The sequence below is a fragment of the Protobothrops mucrosquamatus genome, unplaced genomic scaffold (genome assembly GCF_001527695.2).
Source record: "Protobothrops mucrosquamatus isolate PMUCROS unplaced genomic scaffold, P.Mucros_1.0 scaffold_151, whole genome shotgun sequence".
Lineage (NCBI taxonomy): Eukaryota > Metazoa > Chordata > Lepidosauria > Squamata > Viperidae > Protobothrops > Protobothrops mucrosquamatus.
In genome coordinates, this window is record NW_015386227.1 from 32,212 (window position 1) to 58,538 (window position 26,327).

Consider the following 26,327-nt stretch of genomic DNA (forward strand, 5'->3'; position numbering starts at 1 on the left):
GTATATCTGATCCACCTGCTCATCTTTCATCAAATTCTGCATAAGCATCATGTTATTATACCCAGATCTGGCATTTACCAGCACCAAACACGTACAGTGTTATATGACTTGTATTTTGTCTGCAACAGGTTAAGCTGGATAGACATAAATAGTCATAATGAAATATAAAAGTGCAGGATTCTGTCTGAGATGCAGATAGTATTAAAAGGTGCTAAACAGGGTATTGCATTTTTAGATCAGCATGCTTGAAGCAATTGAAGAATATTTTTAGGCTGGTTTCAGGCCACTTCTGAAAATACTGGCATATTATGAAGGTTGTCAAGAGTATTTAGAAGAAGCAGCTAGAATAGATCCAGTGTTTTAGATATTATATACTCATGGAATTCAACTTGGTATTAAGATGTTTAAATACCCCACAATTAATGCATGAGGTATAGGTTGGTCATATCTCCGCCACAAAATTTATATTGCTGTAGAGTAAAAAGATGTAACTATTCAGCTACCTTTCTGCAGTTTTCTACTAGAGAACATAATAACTTACCTTAATTGTCATTGTTTTGAAAAAGAATAAACAGAACAAAAAAGCTTTACTGCCTTGCCTGCATTTATTTTTGAGAAAGCATAAATGATAAATCTTTAATAGAGGGCTATAGAGGCCTTTTTCTTTGGGCATTTGTCTGAAGCCTAATCGGCATCAAATAGATTTGGATTTCATACAGAAATTGAGGTGTGTAAATCCTCATAAATTGCTGCAGCTATGTTTTGGATATGCTACTTTTGGGGAGGTTCCAGACAATCAATTTTTTTAAAATTCCCCAAGCACTTCATTTTCAAGCAACTATGGTATCTGAAACCTAGATGTTCTTATGAACATATTTGGCTGCTTGGTTTTATTGAGGCCTTCTTGGAAATGAAGCATTGGAAATGAGACCTGGAGCTCTGGTAGAGAAATATAAAAAGCAAGCCCAATCAAGCATAGATATGTGCATGCATTCAGGCCTCCACAAGCCATCTTCACTTCTCCTTTCTCATGCATTGGCTGATTGTCATCCAGCAGATTTGCTTAGGGCAGTGGTTCTCAACCTTTTTAATGCCGTGACCCCAACCGGTCATAAGTCGAGGACTAAACGGTCGTAAGTCGAGGACTAAACCGGTCGTAAGTCGAGGACTAAACCGGTTGTAAGTCGAGGACTACTCAACCGGTCGTAAGTCAAGGACTTTCCCTGCCCGGGAGCACCGCACATGCGTGGTTCCGCCCCCTGCGCCGGCCGAGGCGTAGCTGGCAAGCGGCAGAGACGGAGCAGGCCGACCACCAGCTGGCCCAGCCCAAGGGAGGTAAGGCACCCGCCGGAAAAGGGGGAAAAAATGGCGGACAAAAAAATGGCGGACAGCCTTACTTGGCGACCCCCGTGAAATGGTCGATTGACCCCAAATGGGGTCCCGACCCACAGGTTGAGAACCACTGGCTTAGGGTGACTAATGGAGAAGAGTTAGCATTGGAATCTCCTGCCTGGCTGCTGTGACCAAATCGATCAGCACTTTGCTGATAAAGTCATTTCGTTTCACCAGGATGTTGAATCCTCATGGACATAGTGCTGATTAGATAAGTGGTTCTCAACCTTTTCTTCATCACCCCCTTTAAATACCTCTTGTGACCACGGCCACGGACCACCAAGACTTAACTCAAGATTTAAATCATAATTTTTCTTCAAGCCTTCGCGGATTCCCATGATAACATTGTGGCCCCTTACAGGTCCACGGACCACAGGTTGAGAATAGCTAGATTAGGTAATTGCTGTAGATAATCTTGCCATATTATGTGGAACTTCTCCTGTCCTATGAATCCTGAGAAAGTGGGTAGGGTGCCTCTAGGTTATCCTTTGCAATTTGTAACTTGACTCTCTGCCTGTCCTGACTTTTGCAGTACAAGTAGTCCTCAACTTAAAACCATTCATTTAGGTGACTGTTCAAAGTTAAAGTGGCAATGAAAAAAGTGACCTATGACCATCTTTCACACAACTGTTAACAGCGTCCCCATGGTCACATGATGAAAATTTGGATGCTTGGCAACTGGCATGTATTTAAGACGGATGGAGTTTCTTGGGGTCACCTTTTGCGACCTTCTGACAAGCAAAGTCAATGAGGAAGGTAGAGTCACGTAACTGTGTTACTAACTTAACAACTGCAGTGATTCACTTAACTGTGGTAAGAAAGGTTGTAAAATGGGGCAAAATGTAACTGTCTTCTTTAGCAACTAAAATGTTGGGCTCAATTGTGGTTGTAAGTCGAGGACTATCTGTAATAGGGATATGCAGGGCTTTTTTTCTCATAGAACGCCCAGAACGGAGTTCCGGCACCTTTTTTGGATGGAACCTTGTAGGGTAGGCAAGGCAGGTTGTATAACGTGTGTGAGTTCCGGCACCTTTTTTTTTTTTTTTAAAGAAAAAAAGCACTTGGGATATGTATCTGGGATCTGGGAGATTCTCATTGTCTTTTTATGGGAGGGGGAGCTGCTAATGGTTTTGAAAGAAGCTCTAGTGTTCCCCCTTCTAAACAGGCCAACCCTGGATCTGATCAGTCTCTTACTTCAATTTTTGGGGGAAGGTAGTTGAGATAATGGTGGCAGATCAGTTATACAACATCCTTGAAAAAGTGGGTTATCTGAACCCTTTTGAATCAGGGTTTAAGCTTGGATACAGGTCTAAGATAATATTTCTCATACTCCTGGATGATTTGGACTTGGATAGTATAGTGCACCTCATTTGGTTGGAAGAAAAGTGAAGTATAAGTGAGACAGAAGAGTTTTGGTGGGAAAGTGTTCAAGTTGTTATGGTGGATAAAAATATTTGCTATTTCCCAGATCATGGTGCAAATTGACTATGCTGTCACAAATTATACAAATTGTATAATACATAAAGCAAAGGGAACATGTTGCTTTTGACCTTTAAAGCTTCTTTTAGCTTGCCATCTAAATAGGCCTGCTCCACTTTGAATTGTCCCAACCTGTTAGATCATTCTAGGAAGAAAATTGCCACAGTTCCATATTTCTAAGAAGCAAGGGGAGGTGAAGATAGATATGCTGCTTTGGAATAGCCTCCCAAGAGACTGGGCCTCTCCTTAGTTTTGTTCAGGAGGATGTTAAAGACTGGGGTGTTTTGAAGAACATTGTAGTCCGTGTATCTTTTTATTTTTATTCTCATTCATAGTTTTTTATTTGGTTTGATGTTATGTATTTTGTCTTTTACTTATTTTAAACTTACTGTGGTGGTTTTCATGTTTTTCATGTGGTGTTAGCTGCTGTGAATTGCCAGCTTATGGTGGGATGTAAATGTAATTAAGTTAATATAATAGAACTATAAATCATGTGTTTCTTTGATATGCAAATATACCCCTTGTGTCATACCATTATATGCAATCGTTCGCTTTTCGTGTGTGAATGTAGCCATTTATTTTGTCTGTCCAACATTTCCCCATGATGAGTAATGCAGAATGAGGCCTCAGAATGACGTCCCCAAAATTTTGGATGAGACTTTCACTACCTATAAAAGTTGTTGCTGAATTTTAGTTTTTAAAGTGACTGAACAATGATTATATACATGAAGAATAATCATGTAGACTACATTGTAATGCAGTGAGTTCATATGATTTAATAATTATGCATTATTATTCTATATTTGTTTAATGTTTCTTCCATCACAAAGTTAAATTGAGGTTTATCCATATCTCTTCCACTTATTTGCAATTGCATAACCAAGTGCAGTTATTGGAAAAAAGGTTGGGCATCATTAGTTTGTACCCAGGAAGAAAATGAAGTATATAATCAGGCTGCTGCATAGTGTCTTATGCCTTCCATCATGGAGAGAGACAACAATCACGTGGAAGATGTAGTTGTGGACGTAAACCTCTAATTATTCTACTGAGTTTATTTAAGTTAGGTAGCCTATACTCTGCATAGATGTTGTTTGTGGGCTGTTGTATAGGATGGAAGACCTTATGTTCTCAGCCAACATAAATATTTATATTCCTGGAAGGTGGTTATAACAGTGAAGTAAGCAGGATAGAAGTTGAAACCAATGAATTGTCACTATGTTTTGCATCAGAGGTATTAAAAAGAGCTTGAGGGAAAGTTTGCATATTATGTTACGCATAATAGTTGTTTTATTTTTACTTAGCGTGTTGTGTAAACTTCACTATGGTGATTTAGAAATCATGATATAACTTTGTGTAATAATTTAAAATAGAGTCATCCTTGATTTACAATAGTTTGTTTAGTGACAGTGCAAAGTTACAATGGCACTGAAAAAAGTGACCTAGGACTGTTTTTCACACTTATGACTGTTGCAGCATCCCCATGGTCACATGATCAAAATTTGGATGCTTGACAACTGATTCATATTTATGACGGTTGCAGTGGGATCATGTGATCACTTTTCTGAACTTCTTACAAGTATAATCAATGGGGAAACCAGATTCACTTAACAACCGTGTTACTAACTTAATAACTATAGTGATTCATTTAACAGATATAAGATATAAGATAACCTTTATTGCCATTTTTTTTACTGTGGGCACAATGGCACACATCAAAAATGAAATTTAGTTGCCCGCTCTCAAAGTGAAACACATACAGTCTCCATCCTCATGCTGAGAAAAGGCGTTCAGGTAAGACAACGCCCCTTCTCGACTTTCGGCCACAATTGAGCCCAAAATTTATGTTGCTAAGCAAGATAGTTAAGTGAGTTTTGCCTAATTTTACGACCTTCCTTGCTGTTATTGTTAAGTGAAGCACTGCCATTGTTAAGTTAGTAACATGGTTATTGTATGAATCTGGCTTCCCCATTGACTTTACTTTTTCAGAAGGTCACAAAAGGTGATCACATGATCCTGGGACACTGCAACCGTCGTAAATTTGAGTCAGTTGCCAAATGTCTGGATTTTGATCAGGTGACCATGGGGATGCTGCAATGGTCGTAAGCATGAAAAACGGTCATAAGTCACTTTTTTCAGTGCTGTTGTAACATTGGTCACTAAACGAATGGTTATAAGTCAAGGACTACCTGACAGGAGTACTAGTTCTATTTTTATTATAAGGTTACATTAACAGGATCTTGCAAGACTGATGAAAGTAATTCTCCTTTCCTTTTACCTTCTGGAAAACTAAATAAGAGTTTCTTTTGAAATGTTTCTCATGCTATTCCCTCTTCTATGGCTGAGACAGCTTTTACATGTGGTTGTCTAGTCTGTGGCTCTCCTTCCTGTCTCCCAGCCTCATTCCGGCATACCATTACAGATCTTGATGATGCAGATCAACAGATGTAAATCCTACCTTATACCCCATGACCTTGGCAAAGTTGCACAGAGTTCAGGAAAGTCTATGCAGAAACAGTCTGCCTGCTTCAAAGATCAGCAAGATACACAACTTCCATTTTCTCTATCTCTTTTTATATTTTGGCTTGAAGAAAGGATGGAGGCCCTTTATTGCAGTAAAATCGGTTTTGTATTGTTTTTGCATGGTCCCAACACATTTATTCCTTCTATACTCTTCGCGGGTAGGATATTAGAAAAGAACAGAATACATAGTAGCCACAAATAATGGATTGCCAAAATTTGTGAACTCTTGCATGTATAGTGGAAAAATGGCAAAGAAGGTCTACAGTAGTTTTCTCTTCTTCTCCCATCACCTTAAAGGAACTTGCACATATGGTAGCTATGATCAGTTCGTTTATCCTACCCTCTTCATCAAATGGTGGTATGGGTTATTGTGTGACTAAAGGATTACACACTGCACATGCCGAGATGATCAGAAAAAAACTAGCACATTTGCTTTCTGGTGCAGTTCTTCCTCAACTTACAAGTGCATTTGGAAGTGGAATTTTGGTTGTAAGTCACAATGGCTATAAGTTGAGGCACCCATGTGGTTGGACCCAATTTTACAATTGTCTCTATGGCAGTTGCAAATCACAGAGTTGTAAGTGCGAACCCATTCTCCCAAATAGGTATCTTTTGCCGAAACCAATAATGTAACCACAGGATGCTGCAATTAGTCATAAATGTGAACTGGTGGCCAAGTGCCTGAAGTGTGGTCATGTGACCGGAGTGGGGGGTCTGACATTTTAGGATGGCTGGAAGTGTTTTGCAGACTAGACCACCCTTTCTGAGGCCATCCTAACTCTTTAAACAATCAGTTGTAAGGAGTGTATCCAGAATGCCGGTTATTTTGTGTGAGCAGCCATGATGTGATCTTAAAAGTCCAAATGTGCCTCCTATTTGAAGCTGACTATTCAATCACATCACCCCTTCTGCCTAAGGACCTAAGATACAGTGCATTTTGTACAATTCTTTGTTCAGATTTGTGGATTTCTGCTATTAATGGTTGATTTTTTTTCTTAACTTAATCTTAGTGTTTTCTATCTTTTGTAGCCTCCTCTGGTCCAAGCCATTTTTAACCGTGATATAGAGGAGGTACGGTCATTACTGAGTCAGAAGGAGAATATCAACGTGTTGGTAAGTGTTGGAATAACTCTTTTTTCCTGGTAAAGAGTTCTGCTTGATTTTGTTTCTCTTGACTTTGCATACATATAGTTTCCCAAAATTGGCCTTTCCTTCCAGCTGGCTATTTTGTGTCCTCTTTATCACCTGAACACCACATGTATAATGTGTAGATCAGTAGAGTCATGTTTGTATTCTGCCATGAGGATCAGTCATTAGATGTGACATTCCCGCTTCTCAGAGAGTCAGGGTTTGGTTGGGTTCTCAGTGGGCCCTTTTCAAACAGTTTTTCATATCTTGGCATTGGTTCCAGATTTGTAAGATGATTATAATGATTAAATGATTCTAAGGTGGTTGTAGTTATAAATAGATAAGGATAGCAAAGTACTTTGTATATTCAGAATTAGTGCATAGCACAGAGATTGTTCATTATTGGTAAATAGCTACTTTGTTGGGAATTGGCTGCATAGTACCAGATGTATTGGTCTAGTTGTACTGAGCAGTGGGTGGCACCGGATTTAGCAGTTGTGCTTGGCATGAAGCGTGTTCTGGATTAGTCTTGTGGTCTCTAAGTGAGAACAGCTAGGGTTGTATGTTTTTTTTTTAATTTTATTCTTGTACATCCCATGAAGCTGTATTTGGCTTTTCATTCCATTCTAGTTCACTTAGCAGAGGCACATAATACAATTCATGCCTATTTAATATATAAATCTTGCCACAAATTGTGCTACTTATGAGCTGATTTGATCTCAGAACCAGAGAGTGATATTTGGATTGTCAAAATCCATCTGTATTGCATTCACTTTGAACAAGATTATTCTTTTAATTGGTGTTGACTTTTCAAAACTTTGTTGCATTTGCTTCTAGGAGCACAGGTAATCCTTGACTTACAACCACAGTTGGGACAAGAATATTGGTTGCTGAGTGAAGCAGTAATTAAGTAAGATGCCACGTGATTGCTTCATTCAAAAACTACAATCCCGGCAAATTTTCTGGGTGGTTAAGTGGACAGAGTGAAAGAGCTGCCTACCAAAGGATTTTGGCTCAAAAGCCCACAGGGAAGATTTCAATTCTGTTTCTGCAGCCTGCCAAAGGATTTCCCCTTCCCTCCATGCATAAAGCGGGAATCCTTTCTGGGCCTAAAGGAACGGAGGTTTCTGCAACCTGCAGGAGGACTTCAGCCCTCCTTCAGCCCCTTCCTTTGCAATCTTTCCTGACTGCTTTCTAACCAGTTTTCTGGGGAAGCCTGCAGAGAAGATTGCAAGTGGTCAGATGGCAAATGGTTGTGGGGCACTTGGCAACCAGTCACTCTGGTTGGCAATCTGGCTACCAAGCATCTGTAATGAGGTCATGGAGTAATTGGGGGGGGGGGATGCAGTGATGTTTTAAGATGGCCGGAAGTGCTTTATGTTGGTAAAGCACCCTTGCCAGCTGTCGTAATTTTGAATGGCCTTTAAATAACCCGTGGCAAATTGAGGATGACCTATAATGAAAGCTAGAGTTACTAAAGTAACTGCCAATTACGGATAGTCCTCTATTTACAACCATAACTGAGCCCAACATTTCTATTGCTTAGCAAGGCAGTTGTTAAGTGAGTTGTGCCCCATTTTACTGTTTCTGCCATGGTTATTAAGCAAATGACTACAGCTATTAAGTGAATCATGTAGTGGTTAGGCAAATCTGGCTTGCCCCCGTTGACTTTGTTAGAAGCTCACTGGGAAGGTTGCAGACAACCAACCCAGGACCTGGGACACTGCAGCCATTGTGAATACATACCAATTGCCAAGCACCTGAAGTTTGATCATGTGACTGTGGGGATCATAATTGTGAAAACTGCTTGTAAGTCATTTTTTTCAGTGCCCTTGTAACTTTAACAGTCATTAAGCGAATGGTTGTAAGTCAAGGACTACCTTTGGAGGGTCTGTCACAACTTCAGACAGCTAATAAGCAGCCACTTGTTAAGGTTTTCCAGAGTTAAAATTTTCCCACTGAAAATATTCTAATTCAGGTGAATTTAGGCCTTGAGAGTTATATGAGCTTTTGTTGTTTTCTTGTCTACTGCTCCATGTTCTTTCCAACATTGCAATAAAAGTAATTTTTTTCTGAATATCAGAATTTTTAGAGCTTTTTAAAACATTCATGTTCAAACTTCATAAAAGAGGCGAGGTTTGTTTTCTACATCATATAGTGTAGTGCCAATATTTGTACAGACTGTAGATAGAATATAGTCCGGACAAAATATTTCTGGATAAAAAATAGTTGGGAATATGTGATGGTAACGTAAAGTTGTATGCATCTAATGATAAGTTATTGCAATATTTCTGATAAAATCTAAGTTACAGAAATGGATACAGTCAAATATTTGAGAAATTTTAATGGCAAGACTGCCATGCTTTGGATATGCCAATCTATGATTGCACTGTTAGTTGCCTTATATTTAATTGGATTTCCAATTCTGTCCAGTGTAGGAGAGAGCAAATTGAGATTAACCAGCTTGCTATCAGTACACTTGCATACATATTTTATACTGTGTACTATTCTGCTTTCTGAGAAATGTATATATATAATCCAGGCACCTTGACAGAATGTCACAGTATTGCTAAGGATTTAAAAGTACACATTTGACTAATGTCAAGGATTGAACACTCATTAGACATTCTTATTTTCTTTGAATAAAACACAAAATTAATGTTAAATTATGATTGTGCAAAAATGTCAGTAGTTCTAGACTAATTGGCTTTCACAAAAAAAAAAAACATGTCCGCAGTTACTGAGTTTTTATTCACTGACGAGCCATTGGTAATTGTTAAGAAACCCTAGAAATTGCAGGAACGGTTTGAAAACACCTTGAGACCTTTACTCCATTTGTCGTAGTTAATTGTTCCTTGAAATTAATCGGGAAGAAAACGTCCAAATAAAAGGTAAAGTTACATATTCATGACAAAATACCTTCCTTCTAATTAAGACCATTGAGCTTGGCTAAGTTAAAAGGAATAACCGGGTTCAAAAGCAGCCCAAAAGGGCCAATTTCACATGTAGGTTGAAAGAAGAGGCCATGATGATTAGATAGTGAGGGCGGTTGGATTAATTTGTACTTTCTGTCATCACTGGAGAAAAACAAGAATAGCTGGGTAGACACACAGGTAGTTCTCAACTTACAACCGCTCGTTTAGTGACTGCTGATCATTAAAGCAGCACTATAAAAAAAGTGACACGACCATTTTTCACACTTAGGACCTTCGCAGCATCCCCATGGGTCATGTGGTCAAAATTTAGGTGCTTGGCAACAGGCATGTATTTATGATAGGTGTCGTTCCTGGGGGGGTGTCACATGATCGCCTTTTGCAACCTTCTGACAAGCAGAATCAGTGGGGAAGCCAGATTCACTTAACGACAGTCGTATTACTAACTTAACAACTGCAGCGATTCACTTAACAACTGTGGCAAGAAAGGTCATAAAATGGGGCAAAATTCACCTCACAATCATCTTGCTTAGCAACAGAAATTTGGGGCCCAGTTGTGGTAGTAAGTCGAGGATTACCTCTATAAGATTTCTTAAGATTTTGTTACTGAAGTTGTATAATTCACTTTATGTTCTGTCCACTCAAAGGATCCTCAATTATTCCTGACTTGAGGCAAATTAATTATCTAATCAAATATTACTGGCTTTTGAAAGATAACCTGAGTGTATTTATGGAAGATATGCTTATTGTATAGGCCAGGGGTAGGCAACCATGGCTCTTTTATGACTCGTGGACTTCAACTCCCAGAATTCCTGAGCCAGCCAGCGTATAGGCAGACAAGTTTAATATTTTTGCTACTTGGTATCTGGCATGTTGGATAAAAATATGTTTTTTTAAAAAAATATATATAAATGAGATTGATTTTAAACTTTAATTGAAATCAGATGTTAAATCTTTTTTTTAAAGAAATGGACATATTTCACAGATATATATAGAGAGATATATGTGAACATAATTTCTACTTCATTAAATTTGCTAATACCCTCATAAGAAAAAACTTCTTTCTGAAAGTGTGAATTAAAAGAAGTTAAATAGTGAATTTGAGTAATTAAATAAAAACATTTAAAGCTTTTGATTTTTTTTTAAATACATCATGGCAAATGCATCTTCCAAACATCCACAATAATTAATTGAATGGAAGCTGGTCCAGCTTCTCATCTCTTCCCAAATATGTGTTTGCTTGATTCTAGGAGCATCTTTCAATATTTTGGACAAAAATTATTCTGAAAGGCATTTAACAAAATTCCTTTACAGGTAATTCCTGGACTTACAATCATACGTTCAGCATCCATTTGAAATTAAGACCATGCTGAAAAAATGGACTTAGTACCCATACCCAAAGTTATGGCCATCCTCCCTGGTCACATGATCAAAACTTGAGCACTTGGCAACCTGCACACACAACTGCAGGGGCGCTCCACCCACCTATCTCTCCTGTAATCTATGCCCTTTTGGCTGCCCTGCATATTGGCAGTCAGTGACAGCAGCAGTGCCAGGGCCGGGGCTGGGGCTGAATTAGAGGCCCGGGGACTTCAGCAGTTTCACAACTGCCACTACCTCCAGGCTTCTTCTTCATCCCCAGGGCCACTGCTGTCACTGAGAAATGCTGCCTCAAGCCCCACCCTGTGCCTTGCCATGCCGGCACCATTCTGCAAAGCCCCAGTTGCTTCCGCTGCCCTGCACTCCACACAATATGCAGCGCCTCGCTTACCTTTGCCTTTTTTCTCCAGCTGCTGACAGGCTTGCCCAGTGTACGCAAGGCAGCTACTGGCTGCACCAGGCCTTCTTAACAAGGCCACCTTGTGCCATTCTCACCAGCTTTTAGAACAGTGGTTCTCAACCTTTTTAATGCCGCGACCCCCAACTGGTCGTAAGTCGAGGACTAAACCGGCCGTACGTCGAGGACTAAACCGGTCGTAAGTCGAGGACTTTCCCTGCCCGGGAGCGCCGCGCATGCGTGTTTCCGCCCCCTGTGCCGGCCGAGGTGTAGCTGGCAAGCGGTAGAGACGGAGCAGGCCGACCACCAGCTGGCCCAGCTCAAGGAAGGTAAGGCACCTGCCGGAAAAAGGGGAAAAAATGGCGGACAGCCTTGCTTGGCAACCCCCGTGAAATGGTCGATCGACCCCAAATGGGGTCGCGACCCATAGGTTGAGAACCGCTGTTTTAGAAGCTTCATTTCCCCCAAACCACATGATTTGTGGGATGAGGCTTCTAAACACGAGAATGGAGCTTGAGGGTTACAGCCATTCATTCACCAACTGCTCAAACTTACAGTCACACTGAACAAGGGATTTACAACCACTCCTTGGAATCCCCACGGTTACATGATTGCGATTTCCAATATTCCATGCTGGCTTCCCATAAGCAAAATCAATAAGGAAGTCAGCAGGAAATTGAACGATGGCAATGGACTGTTGGAACTGCTTTATGGCCACAGCAATGGCAACTCTGGTCCCAATTGCCATGCCAAGGGTTACTTACAAATAAGTAAAATCCACCATTGGGTTTAGTCACTGTTTTTGACTCTTGCCATATAAACTTCGGAAATGTGCAGCCAGTCCTCAACTTAAGACTACAATTGGGACTGGAATTTCCATTGCTAAGTGAGGCAATTGTTAAGTGAGTAGCAGACTCACCTTTTTTGTCATAGTCATTAAGTGAGTCACAGTGGTTGTTAAGTGAATTGCATGTTTGTTAAGTGGCTTTTCCCATTGACGTTGCCTGTTGGAAGCCACCTGGCAAGGTCACAAGCAATGATCAGGTGACCCTGGGATGCCACCACTGCCATAAATACATGCCAGTTGCCAAGTGCCCAAATTTTGACCATGCGGCTGCTGTGATGGTTGTAAGTGTGAGGACCGGTTATAAGTCACTTTCTTCAGGGCTGTCATTATAAATGAATGGTTGTAGGGCAAGGACTACCTGCATTGCAGATCTAAGCACAATATGATTTTAACCACCCAGAGTCACTCTCGATAATAAGGGTGGAATATAAATTTAGTAAATAAATAAATATCCTTAGATTATGCAGAATATAGAATGTTTATATATCTATACATATATATTGATTATTTTCTTTCCCCAAATCAGGACCAAGAGAGACGAACCCCTTTGCATGCAGCTGCATACTTAGGGGACACCTCTATTGTTGAACTCCTAATACTATCAGGTAAGGATGTGACTTGGATGGTCACAAAGAATGAATGAGAGCTCATAAAGCATTATAGTGCTTCCCACCTTAAAAGTGCTGTGGGTAGCAGATTGCTGTTAGTAATATTCTTATTGCTAGTCATGATTCTCAAGCAGTGGAGATTTATGGAAATGTTCTCCTTCTGTTCAGTGAAGCTATTTAAAAACTTGACAGCTCTGAATACTGTAACTCTTCCTGTGTAGGTTGCAGGGCTGAATTAGCCTTCTGGACAGCTGAGCCAACACAGATGGTTTTTGATCCACATGCTAAATCTTTCCAAATTAACGGCCATAAAAAACACTGGCTTACAATATAACCTAAAGCAAGCGATAGTCTTTGAAGACTGCCAACAACATTGCCACATCGTTTTTCTCTTTTTTTTAAAAAAAAAAAATCTGCATGAAGATTGGAATGAGCTTTGATTCTTTCAGCCCCTTTATTAGGCTGGTTTCTACTTACTGATGCTTACTGATGTCAAGACTCTGAGCAACAAAGATAATTAGGGGGCTGGAGGCTAAAATGTGAAGAACGGTTGCTGGAATTGGGTTTGTCTAGAAGTGAAAAGAAGGATTAGGGGTGACATGATAGCAGCGTTCTAATATTTGAGGGGCTGCCACAAAGAAGAGCAGGTCAACTTATTTTCCAAAGCACCAGAAGGCAGGACAAGAAGCAATGGATGGAAACTAATCAAGGAGAGAAGCAACCTTGAAGTAAGAGAAATTTCCTAACAGTGAGAACAATTAACCAGTGGAATGACTTGCCTTCAGAAGTTGTAGATGCTCCATCACTGGAGGCTTTTAAGAAGAGACTGGACAACCACTTGTCTGGAATGGTATAGAGCAGAGATGTCAAACTCGTGACGTCGCACGACGTATCGGAGCTTTTTTCCCATTGCCAACAATGGGGTGGGTGTGGTTTTGTTGTGAAGTGTCCGGCCCTTGGGCCGGCAGTTTGACACCCCTGGTATAGAGTCTCCTGCTGAAGCAAAGGGTTGGACTTGAAGACCTCTAAGATCCCTTCCAACTCTATTATTCTGTAATATTTCTGCAAGAGGAATTGTGTGGGAAACTATGGAAGTTAATTCTGGGGATTACATCTTTTTCAGATGTGATTCACAATCCCCAACCCCAAATCTTTGAAATAAATGATGCTGATTTAACACATAGATCATAGAATGTTTGGCCGGTAATGCGACAATTGTTTTAATTTTCAACCATTATTTTTTTAAAGACAGGGATGCCTCCTAAGTGCAGTACTAATGTTCTTTTCTTATTAATTAGTTGGCAGTTTCCTTGGGAAACAGCTGTTTGTTAAATTAGCACTGGGATTAAAAAATAAAAATGGTCTTATTGTTAAGATGAAAGTCTAAGGAATGCCTTGCTATTCAACCAGTTTAATGTAATCTTTGTTTTCTTCTCTTAATCAATCATGCTTGAGACAACTTGCTTCATCCCCTTTATTTTCTTTGGATAGGTGCTAACGTCAATGCAAAGGACACTCTTTGGCTAACCCCGTTACACCGTGCTGCAGCTTCTCGTAATGAGGTAAATGTCAAGTCTTTCACAGGGTGCCATAGTCATGCTGCTAGTAAAATGACAAAGTAAATTCCAGACATCGAACATAATAAACTGCCATGTCTAAGCCAAGTTCATTTCCCCTTTTATCTTTTTATTCTTCGTTGTAGTAAATATTTTGAGAATCTTGCAGAACAGTCTTTATCTCCTTGGACACGTTGGGTAGCAACACCTTTTGGACGGCAGAGTTGAAAGAACCACAAAAAGGCTTGCAGGCTATTACTAGCAGTACATTTTCCCATGGGACAAAAGCGTGAGGCAGGAGTATAATGGTGATCGCCTTGTAGTGACTCGTTCCTGAGCCTTCTTGTTTACTGAGGAAGTTTTGTGTCTACATTGGCAAAATATGAAATGTAAAGAAAGTAGAAAGAACAAGGTTTATTTGTTTGTTGTATCAGCTTATATACTGCCCAAGCACAAACTCTATGTGGCTTATACAGTTAAAAACAACAACAAACCACCTTCCTTTAAATATCAGCATCACTGTGATTAAAAACCATACCCTAAAAGATGTGTGTGTGTGTGCATGTATGTATGTGTGTGTCTGTATATATATATAATATTTATATATATATAATATTTTAGCGATAGCAACCCTAAAAATCATTGAGATTACAGCAGATAGCCGTGGGCAGGTGAGGGAAATGATCGAAAAAGAGGAGGAGGAAGGAACAACGAATCTGGATGATGGGATGCATACGAAGAAAGCGATGGGCAAAAGGAAGGAGAGGGGGGGAACAGCAGCCCTAGAAATTGGTGGTGCAATGACGGACAGCGGGGGGTGCACAGAGAAAAGAAAGTGGATAAGGGAATTGCGGCTTTAAAAACCACCAAGGGAACAGCAAGCACATGCCTTTCAAGAATGAAACAATTAGAGACATCAGATGGACCGATGACTAGCTGAACTGTGGTAAGACTTTAGCTGAACTGTGGTAAGACTGAATGGCTTTGGGTTTGGGGGCCTTCCATTTCTGGGACTTTCCCATGTTTGGTACTGGATGGGGTTGCACTTCCCCAAACAGACCCATTGTGCAATATGTAAGTCCTCCTGTTCAAGTATTGTGTGTCAGTTGCACCTGTTCCTGGATTGGAGGTTCTTATAGTCAGTCTTGCCTTGATTATCTCCTGGGTGGACTATTGCAATAAGCTTTTTATGGGGCTATCTTGAAGAATTCCGTTGGTACAAAATGTGGTGGTGCAAGCAATATGTACCCCTAGATTGGCTCACATTACACCTCTGCTCGACAAGCTGCATTGAATGCCAGTTTGCTTCTGGATCCAACTGAAAGTGCAGGGTTTTACCTTTAATTGGGACTGCCTCTTCCCAATTGCATGTGTCTGTCCCATCCATCCTGCAAAAGGTAACTTGCAGATTCCATCTATTAAGTTACATCCTTCTCTGTGGATGATCATTCCTCTTAAGGTGAGATTGACTCCATTTCTGCCAATCTTCTGAGGTTCTCTCAAGACAACGTTATGTCAGCAGGCTTGGGGATCCCAGGTGAATGGAGAACTGATGAGATGCCTACACAGTGTTTAACATTGAAGATGCTCCATCCTAGTCTTTTAATAATGTTTAATAATAATGTTTTTTTTACTATGAAATAATTTTTACTGTTTGTATCTTTTATGGTCTGTTTTTATTGTACTCTGCCCAGAGTCGTGTTCATGAGACAGACAACTATATAAATGAGAGGACTGAATAAATAAATCAAATGGAAGCCAAAGATATTTAACTAACTTAGTATGAACCTAGCTGTCTGTAACTTAATCTGAAAATTTTATTAATTGGGGTTTCACCGTGCTAATAACCAATGCCTCCAAATGTGGGACTGCAGTACCAATTATTCTTTGTGAACCTGCCCAAATTTCAGGATATCTGAGAATTTAGGAAGACGTACTCTTAATATAATTGAGTGTGCTACTATATTACCCTATATGAAGTTGCTCACTGTCCTTTCTTGGGATTGCTAGATCACTCTAAACTGTAGCATTTTATCTCTTCTCAGTACCTCCCGTATTACGTTCTCTATTCTCTCAGGTTTTGCAGACTTTATACTAAACTCCTGTTCATAACACAGTACTATCTCTTCACTTGTTAGTGCTTACGTCTTTTGTAATAATACTCCATCCAGGCTTTTAAAACTGCCTTATGTTCTCCCCTGGCAGAAAGCACTTAACCTCCTCCTAAAGCACTCGGCAGACATCAATGCTCGTGACAAGTATTGGCAAACACCACTGCATGTTGCTGCCGCCAACAGAGCTACCAAGTGTGTTGAGACCATCATCCCACTGCTTAGTAATGTTAATGTGGCAGACCGCACTGGCCGCACAGCACTGCACCATGCTGTACACAGTGGGTACCTTGAGGTAAGGGACATCCTTGTTCTTCCAGAGACATTTATGCATGATTTCTCCATGGGGTAGGGATGAGGTATAATGGAGCAATAATGGAAATTTGTTTTGTTCTAAAGACTCTTTCCCCTTGCAAAAGCCACCCAGAGTCTTTTGTTAGCCAAATAAACAAATAGTTACACTCAAACTCACATAACAGAATCTCCAGCTACTATAGTTAATGAGGAGTCCTTGGTGCTCTCTGAGCTTGGTTGTTTTCTTGCAGACGTTTCATTACCCAAACTAGGTGACATCATGAGTGCTAGGAGTAAAGAAATGTCTGCAAAAAAAAAAAAAAAAAAACACATCCAAGCTCAGAGAGCATCAAAGACCCTGCATTTCAACCCTGAGCTACAAATATTCTTCTTTATTGGTGCTCTGGTTAAGGCAAAGCCCTTTGGACCAGTCCAGCATGGGCGTAGATTTGAAGGAAAGAAAAGATGAAGAGAGGTTATTGCATGGAAATATTGTATATGATGTGAATGAAGCCTTGGCTTTTAGGATGCTGTAACAACTGAATAGAAGTCTTTGCTCTTTTAGCAGTAAAATATTTTTTCTGTCCTCGACTTTTAAGATAGTAGGTGTGAGACTATTGGAGAATCAGAGCTTTGGGGATTTGAGTTTCTTTTTGTTTAAAGAACACATACCTATCATAGTTTGAAAAAAATCATTGGGTGCATATGAACCTGTTTTTTCAGAATGTACATCAGAATACAACTAATATACAAATAACATACTGAAGCACGATTCATTAATTAATATGAATAATAACATAATCCAACAACCATAGGCTATTTTGTCTTCCATAGCAAAGTTTAATACACAAATAGGTAACGTCTGATTTGCAGGCAAGTTTTTGTTATATATTAAGAATGGACTTTCAGATTATCCATGTCTGGATCTCATTGTTCCATTTCCTTTTGAAGCACAGGTCCTGCATTTACATATATAAAGTGACCTATAGCATCCCCAGGGGGAGGAAGTACCATGTCAGTTGCCTTGTGTTTTTATTTTAGAATATTTATTTTTTTACAAAAAGTGTCTATTTTCTTTCTAGATGGTAAACTTGCTCTTAAATAGAGGGGCCAATCTGAGCACATGTGACAAGAAGGAGAGACAACCAATACATTGGGCAGCCTTTCTAGGTAAGTCCCCCTTCCACCTTTTTGCACATCCCCTCTATTGTGATTGATGTATTTGCTATCCGGGTCTTTCAGAGAAACTATATATCAAAACATACACCCAGGATATTTGCCCAGTAAGAACAAAGGATACCTAATAGTAAATAAAAGAGTGAGCCAGGGGTAGTAAGTTGCTACTGGCATAGAGGTATTTCCCCTCTCCCATTTTGTTTATTAACATTTTTATATACAGTATTGCTTTACCTCAAACAGTTAATTAACAACATTAATGAAATCCAGAAACCACTCAAGAATCTGTAAATAATGGTAATGTCAAAATCTCTATGAAATGTTTCCATCCTGACAGCCTTCTTAAATGGGAGGATGCTGTCTGAATGTCAGGAGTGATGCTGTTTCAAAGGAACTTGGCACCGGTAGAAAAATGCCACCTCCTAACTCACCTGTCCTCCTCATATGGAGGACCACAACTAGCACACCAGCTGAAGCTGGGAAAGGCTTGTGAGTCCATAAGAATCCCCAAGTTGTTGCTCTGTTCCTTTGGGGGCAGCGCAACTCCATCTAGAGTCAGAAATGGACCTGGCAGAGAACAAGTTGGTTTTGGACCAACAAGATCTCCTTAGGTCGAGACTTACACTACCTCTCTGGTTTGGCCAAAGAGGACGGATATATCTAATACAGCGGCTCCCAACCTTTTCTATACCCTGCACCCATAGAACGCTTCTGATATATTCTTGCACCCCTTACAAAAGTTCAAAATAATGGCATATACACTATAATTCTGAAAACCCAAGTTTTTCGCACCCCCTGGAATATCGTCGGGCACCCCCAGGGGGTGCGAGCACCCCTGGTTGGGAACCTCTGATCTAATGCATACTAATGGTACCTCACTCAAACTAACAGATGACTTCACTCAGGGATTTCACATAGATGCCATAAACACTAGTGCAGGGGTCCCCAACCTCTGGGCCGTGGCCTGGTCCCGGCCTGTGGACCATTGGGAATTGGGCCACACAAGCAGCAGGCACGCGCACAAAACTCCATTTGCGCAAGCGATAGGCCTGTGTGCTCGTACACAAAGCTCCATTTGCGCTACTGGCAGGTACACACTCTTGCGCATCAAGCTCCAGTCGCACAATGGTGCCCACCAGTTGCACAAATGAAGCTTCGCATGTCAGTACGCTTGCCCACTGCTCGCACAGAACTATCCCCTCTCCCCAACACTGCCATTGCCGCCACCACCACCACCACCACCCTACCAGTCCACAGAGCCAGAAAGATTGGGGACCGTTGTACTAATGTAAGAGAATCAAAGATTCTGGAACCCCCACAAGCCACAAGCCTCCTCCCACATATGTGCTAGTAGTATGCAAAACTCTTCCCATGAAAGGTTAATGGGAGATACATTGCTAGGAGCAGAGCTCCAAGGCAAAACCACATAGGCAGGAGCCCAGTGAGTGTGCCTCTTATCAGAACAATACTCCTAATTAAGTAACTGACTGCCACTTTGTATCTGGCACCAGATACAGAATTACCTCAAAGGAATCTGTTTTGTTTTCAGCAAAGTGTAGAATGTCACACTAAGGTAAGGGAAGCTGTTACTGCTGTTACTAGATCTGCTGCTTACCATATCCATCTTTTAATTCCTATCACCTGTTGATTTCATTACTCTTGCCACATTCATCAGCAATCAGCAATGAATTACATAATCCCCTCCAGTTAGATGGAATTTAATTATACACAGAGGCATTAAGATAACATTAGCAGCTGTTAAACTGCTATTCGGATCCATTAACTCCCCAGTAATCTCTTTTATACTTCAGCTGGAAAGCAAAAAATTGGGACAGGAAAAGTTGCCATTTTTTTTTAATGTCAGGGAACAAAGCTGTCTTTCATATTGTAATTGCTTATTGTCACGGAAGCAAACTCCACATCTCATGGAGTTTCATACAAATTGAAAGTGGGGCACCAAATTAAAGGACCTTTCCCTCATGAGCATGTCTCCCTCTTGGGACCATTGCTTCATGTGCACATGTTTATGGGAAATAGTGTGTAATACCTGTCCATCTCCTATTATAGTGAACTTATTTCACTCTGCAGTAATAGGTGGCATTAAACCTCTGTTTAGCAAGGTATTTATTAGATTTGTATGCCGCCCATCTCATCCAGAGGTGACTGCTGTAGCAAATGCTATATGCAGAGGTCCCCAACCTTTTGGGCACCAGGGACCGGTTCTGTGGAGAGAGGTTTTTCCGCGGCCCGGAAGGGGCGTGGTTTTGTGTGCTGCCTGCATCCCACAGATAGGGCTTTGCTTGTTTGTGCGGACCAGTTGCTGGCATGCCGCGGCCCGGTATAGGTCCATGGACCGGGGGTTGGGGACCCCTGCTATAAGCTACAGAAATACTATCGATATACTATCACAAACCTCCCTCTCTCTTTCCAGAGACAGTTTCCGTCAAGTATTGCAGAAATTTGTGTTACTTGATGTTGTCACCCTTTATGTCCCATGACATTCTTCTAGAATTTTGCTTTATTTACTTCTACATCGTTTTCTTACTACTTTATTATAGCTAGGACTATAGAGACATCCCTAGTAGAAAATATGCCATGGTTCTCCCTACCTGTTACATATATGATACCTTTCAAAAACTTAATTCAAAACATTCATATTGTCTAGTTATCTTGTACACAGCTTTGGTTACTAAAAATGCAGCTTGGGGGCCAGTAGAAAGATGCATTTTTAAAACTCAGCTGATTTAAACTCAACTGGGTACACAATGAAGTGGATTCTTAAACAATATTTTTTGAACAAGGATATTCTTTTCAGCTGTGCATTTATTGCATATATGAGGATGTCAATGGCTTCTGGGTTTTGAGCAGAAAACATCAGATTTTCAGGTCAAAATTTAAGAGAGTAAACCAGAATACTTCTTACATGTTACACTTACAAACTTTTGATCATGACACACCTGTTTGAACTCTCAGCTACCAGTATTTGGTTGGATGGAATTGATTGTCAGAAAGCAAGAAAATAGCAGTGAAGACTTTAACAGATGTGTGTACTTTGTGCAATAGACATAATCTAATTTGCATGATGAATGCAGCCAACTGAAGCTAAATTAATCTACTTGGCCTTTGGAAAACTACATTTTCCAGTTACTCAGTCTGAGTGGGAGTAGCTCTACTGACTTTTGGAAAGTAACAATGAACTTAACAAGCATTTCCTCATACACGCTGTACGCACTGTGCATTCAGAAAGCGTTCAGACTCTCCACTTTTGGCAATTTTGTTATGCTGCAGCCTAATTCTACAGTTGTTGAAATTCATTTTCTATACTCAGTGAAAGTGAAAACAGAATTTTAGAAATGTCTGTAAATTTATTAAAAAAGAAAAAAAAACTGAAATATCACATTGGCATAAGTATTCAGACCATTCACTCAGTACTTTGTTGAAGCATGTTTGGCAGCAATTACAACCTTAAATGCAGGATGCTAAAGTTGGACCATAGTGTAATGTTATTTCTAGAAAGGCTAATGCTGCTTAAACCAGTGGTTCTCAACCTTTTTAATGCCGCGACCCCAACTGGTCGTAAGTCGAGGACTAAACCGGTCGTAAGTTGAGGACTAAACCGGTCGTAAGTCGAGGATTGAACCAGTCGTAAGTCGAGGACTACCCAACCCGTCATAAGTCAAGGACTTTCCCTGCCCAGGAGTGCCGCACATGCGTGGTTCCGCCCCCTGCGCCGGCCGAGGCGTAGCTGGCAAGAGGCAGAGACGGAGCAGGCCGACCACCAGCTGGCCCAGCCCAAGGGAGGTAAGGCACCCGCCGGAAAAGGGGAAAAAAATGGCGGACAAAAAAAATGGCGGACAGCCTTGCTTGGCGACCCCCGTGAAATGGTCGATCGACCCCAAATGGGGTCCCGACCCACAGGTTGAGAACCACTGGCTTAAACCTTTGTCTTGGTCAAAAGAGGGGCATTGAGCTGCTGGAAAACATGTTGCTACTCTTTTGGGGGATCTGTCTCCCTCCTCCAATTAAATAATTTGAATTCCTATTGTTGCCATTAAAACTAATTAGGTTTTAACCCCAAGTATTATTGGCTCTCATTTAACGTTGCACCATGATTAACAGGATAGCAGGAATTCATGTTAAAGCAGAAACTTACTGAGAAGGGAAAGAGAAGTTACAAGCCTGCACACTACTCATATTCTCCTCTTCTATCCTGCTTGAATAAATTTTATAATAATGATCTTGGCATTCAAAATTTGCTTCTGTTGCATTCTGCATCATGCTCCACATAGTAAGATGAATGGGGAAAAAAATCCCTTTTACCTACAATCTATCATGATAAAATAAACGCCCTAATCTTGCAAAAATCATTATATGTTCATTTATTCATAAGATTTGAATAATCCTTTCAGACTCTTTTCTTATCTAGAATACTGTAAACCCATTTGCTATAGCATGAAAACATTTGAATGGTTTCAGTCTTTTGCATTGTTTTTTTCCCCTAGGGCATTTGGAAGTCTTGAAGCTACTGGTAGCCCGTGGAGCTGACATCACATGCAAAGACAAAAAGGGTTACACACTGTTGCATACAGCAGCCGCCAGCGGCCAGATTGAAGTTGTGAAGCACCTGCTGAGACTTGGAGTTGAGGCAAGTGTGATGATAGTACCGGTTTTAGTGGATGCTGGGTTGCTCTGTACTGTGCCTATCCTCTTTTCAGGCTTGTTCCCTTCAGATGTGCTCGTATATAATTTCTGGCAAATTAGGTTTGCTGTAATGGTACATATGTGTGTTTATATTAAGTCCCTAAGTCAATTTTGTATGCTGCTTGTTTTAAACAACCCCTAGTCCTTGGGTTACTACAGCACGCTCAGTGGTCATTCAAACTTGCCATCTTGCTGAATTTATGATGTGTCTTGGAAATTCTGATTGTCACACTGTCCCTATAGTCCTGTGAACACAATTTCTGGCCTTCTGTGCTAGCCTTTCGTGGACAAAGTCAATAAGGAAGGTGGCAGGAATATGGAAGTTGCAGTCACAGGAGCTTCTTGCTTGACTATTGCAACCCAGACTCTGTCACTAGGTGACCTGGTCATGTTATTTTGTGTTTTACAGCTGCCTCTCCTAGCACAGTGATGGCGAACCTTTTAGAGACCGAGTGCCCCAAAACTGGCCCCGCCCCCGCTCTGTCCCTCCATCCCCCGCCCCGCCTACCCACAGGACTACTCACCACCTCCAGGGCCCGCCGCAGATCGCCCAGGCAGCCCAGCAGCGCTATGGCGGCCACACCCTCTGCCCGCGCCCTGCAGCATCAACTGCATGATGGGGTGTGAGGGTAGAGTCTTGTCTACGCTGCGTGGCTGCCATGTCCTTGGCTGCGTTGCTCCGTGCCATAGGTTTGCCACCACTGTCCTAGCAAAAGCAATTCCAGACCCAAATGCCATTGTTACCCAAGGACTACCTGTAGTGTTTAAAACTTGAGAGCAGCTGCGAAGAATAAATATTTTAGTCTTAAGTTAAGATGCAGTATACAGATTTTATAAATATTACAGCCTTCCAGATACAGTAATGCAAATCAAGGGAGTTTTATAGTATAATCCTATTACATAACATTGAAGCAAGACCTCATGGATTCGTGGAACTTCCTAAGAACCTGGATTTTACTTGATTCTAAACAAAGGACATCAAACATTAGCTGAAGCTAGAAGATTAAGACAGGTATTGTTTTTAATGGCATTAATGATAATGTAAGTTGCAGGATTAGCCATTAGTCATTAATGGCTCTTGATTATATACAGAGTCTTTACCCAGTTCCTCCCTTTGATGGAGATAAAAAATACTTGATTCTTTTAAAAACAAGGGGGAAACTGGGCAACAACTGGAAACAGGGTTTTCCCCCCCCCCTAGCAGCCTATGAATTATTATTTTTGAATCCTTAAGAAACTGGAGAATTCCAGGAAGTTAAGGGGCCTATTATTTCCATAGAAATAGATAATATATCTAGCCAGGAAACTGTGCTAAGTCTTGATCTCTGTGTGATAACCATTTCTCTTTATTACTTTACATAAGTTAGAGAACTAAGGGTAATAGCATCTATTCATTCTTCAGACTATGTTCAAGAAGATTTTTTTCCCCTTTAAGATCCCCTTGTAATCAGAATAAAAAGAGGAATGCTATGAAACATCTCTTGCCTTTGCTTGGATAAAGAGCTCTCAGTTTGTAGCTCAACAGAGCCATCTCGTACTCTGTCTGGACCATTGTATTTTCTTGTAAATCGTGATGCGGACAGTTCTGTAATTTATTTTCTTTGTCATAACTTTAACATTTTATTTTTTAAAAAAAAAAAATAGTTGGTTGGCTGATTGCCAAGATAAGATAGCCTTATCTTAACAACTTATTTTCCAAAAGGAGGGAAAGAAAGATTGAACTTGCTAATCTCCTTGTCTATATGCTACCTGGTCAGGAATCAGTACCATGTAAATTATTTCACTTTGCATTGTGACCTTTTAATTGTCATAAAGGTAGGATAGGGCAGGGCTTTTCAACCTTTTCACCCATTGTACCACTTTTAGGATATGGCAATATCCGAGTACCACCAGTCGCCTAGCAAGGTGTCAAAAACCTGATGACCAAAAAAAAAAAGGAAAAAAGCGATAAAGTACAGGTAGTCCTCGACTTACAACAGTTCGCTTAGTCTTAGTGACTGTTTGAAGTTACAATGGCACTGAAAAAAGTGCCCCCCAAGCCACAGCCGAGCAAGACACCTGCCTGCCCACCCGGCGGCGCTCTTCCTCCTGTCCAAGGTTTTCATTGTTGTGAGCATTTCTGTTGAGGATTGGCAGCGGAGGTGGGGTGGGGGGGTGTTTGGTTTTTATTCCCGTCTGCTGGGTGGTTGCAGCAGGTTTTGGTCACTTCACATGACCCTGGGACACTATGACCGTCATAAATATGAATCAGTTGCCAAGCATCTGAATGTAAATCACAAGACCCTGGAGATGCTGCAACATTCCAGCTGATCGGCACTTCTTCTGGGCTCAGCGGAAGCACCAGGATCAGTGCTGCTTTCCAGCATGATTTGTGCTTCTTCAGGGTTCAGCAGAAGCACCAGGATCAGCGCCGAGCTCCAGCTGGAGCCTGGCGCTGATCCTGGCGCTTCCGCTGAGCCCTGACAGCCCTGCAGCTCCAGCCGTCTCTCGCTCAGGCTTGTGCGGTGCTGCCACCGGTTCAGCTCATTCCCCTCCCCCGCTACCACTTTTCTAGGATGGTCGCGTATCACCTGCCAGGTGCCAATGTACCACAGGTGGTACCCGTACCACTGGTTGAAAAGCCCTGGGATAGGGTGTGAGAGACTGACCAGTTTTACCACCCAAGCGGCAGCAAGATTGCAGCAGGACTGCCAAGCTGCTGTTTCAAAGCAAGAAGCAAGGCTGGGATTTTAACTATGGGCTTCTGAGAGAAACTTTTAGGGTTTTCCACCTTCCACCCTGTGGAACTCAGTCATCTGAGTTCAGCAGGATAGCTGAGTTTGTGTTAACAGGGAGAGCTTTCCTGCAAGCTTTTGAGAAGTAGAGAGACAACTTGGCCTATCCCAACAATAGAAGATGTCTCAAAGACAAATATATTGAACTCCAAGACTGCTGTGCCTAAAGCCTGGGCAGAAAATCCAGTCACACTGCTATGGCTCTACAAACCAGTTGCTGTACCACTTGAAGTAAAGAAATTGGAAATTGAGCTCTGGTTAAAGAGAATGAATTCCAAAGGGAACAGACAATAAGGTAGAACTGAAGAAGGAGGAATTATTGGTTTGTTTGTTTTTTAATGAAACTGGAGGAATAATTGGAAAGATTGGAGCTGGCAAGAGAAGAAAATGGGTGCGGTCATCAGTTAAAAATGGAGTAGTTGAAGAGTAGAATGCCTTGTGATGCAGCCGGTCCATCACTCCAAGCCAACTTCTGTGAAAGTGTAAAAAATTCCAGGACAGAGAACTTTTGACCATATTCTGGATAGTTTTGAAAAGATTTGGTCAGCTACAGGTTGGGAGAAGATAAGTGTATGTAGTTTTTGAAACCATGTTTAATGGGTTATGTACTGTCGTAAGGTGACATGGACAACTGTATTCAACACCATCATGTACCCGCAGCTAAGAACACCACCATAAAGTGCCCAGAGGAGTTTTAGTTCTTTATGGCAGAATACACCTGTTTTTTTAATCAGGGCTTCATTTGCAGAATGGAAAGGGCATGCGCTATCTGGCATGAACATATTGAAGTCACTAACTTAACGAAGCTTGCATAATTTGTAACTCAACTACCTGAACTGTAATCAAATCTTCCTAGCTTGTTAGCTCCTGGACGTCAGTGAGCAGTGGAAATGCATTAATATAATTCCAACCTTCATATAATTCCACCATATTATTCTTGAAGTGGAAGGAAATCCAGCAAGTCATTTATATTTATTTAATTATATTTCGCATTTCTGGACCACCCGTCTTCTTCAGAGAGTGAATCATAT

The 26,327-nt window shown here is 41.0% G+C and overlaps 1 protein-coding gene across 1 annotated transcript in view; it reads left to right on the forward strand.

Moving 5' to 3' along the window:
• The first annotated feature begins 6,426 nt into the window (after positions 1 to 6,426).
• The window catches only part of ANKRD52 (ankyrin repeat domain 52), a 62,322-nt gene continuing 42,421 nt past the window's right edge, over positions 6,427 to 26,327 (forward strand). Inside the window, exons 1-6 of the mRNA XM_029284833.1 lie at positions 6,427 to 6,504; positions 12,603 to 12,681; positions 14,176 to 14,246; positions 16,446 to 16,646; positions 17,728 to 17,815; positions 22,324 to 22,466. Coding sequence (XP_029140666.1) covers positions 17,728 to 17,815; positions 22,324 to 22,466 — 231 coding nt within the window. The 5' untranslated portion in view covers positions 6,427 to 6,504; positions 12,603 to 12,681; positions 14,176 to 14,246; positions 16,446 to 16,646. The remainder of the gene's footprint in view (positions 6,505 to 12,602; positions 12,682 to 14,175; positions 14,247 to 16,445; positions 16,647 to 17,727; positions 17,816 to 22,323; positions 22,467 to 26,327) is intronic.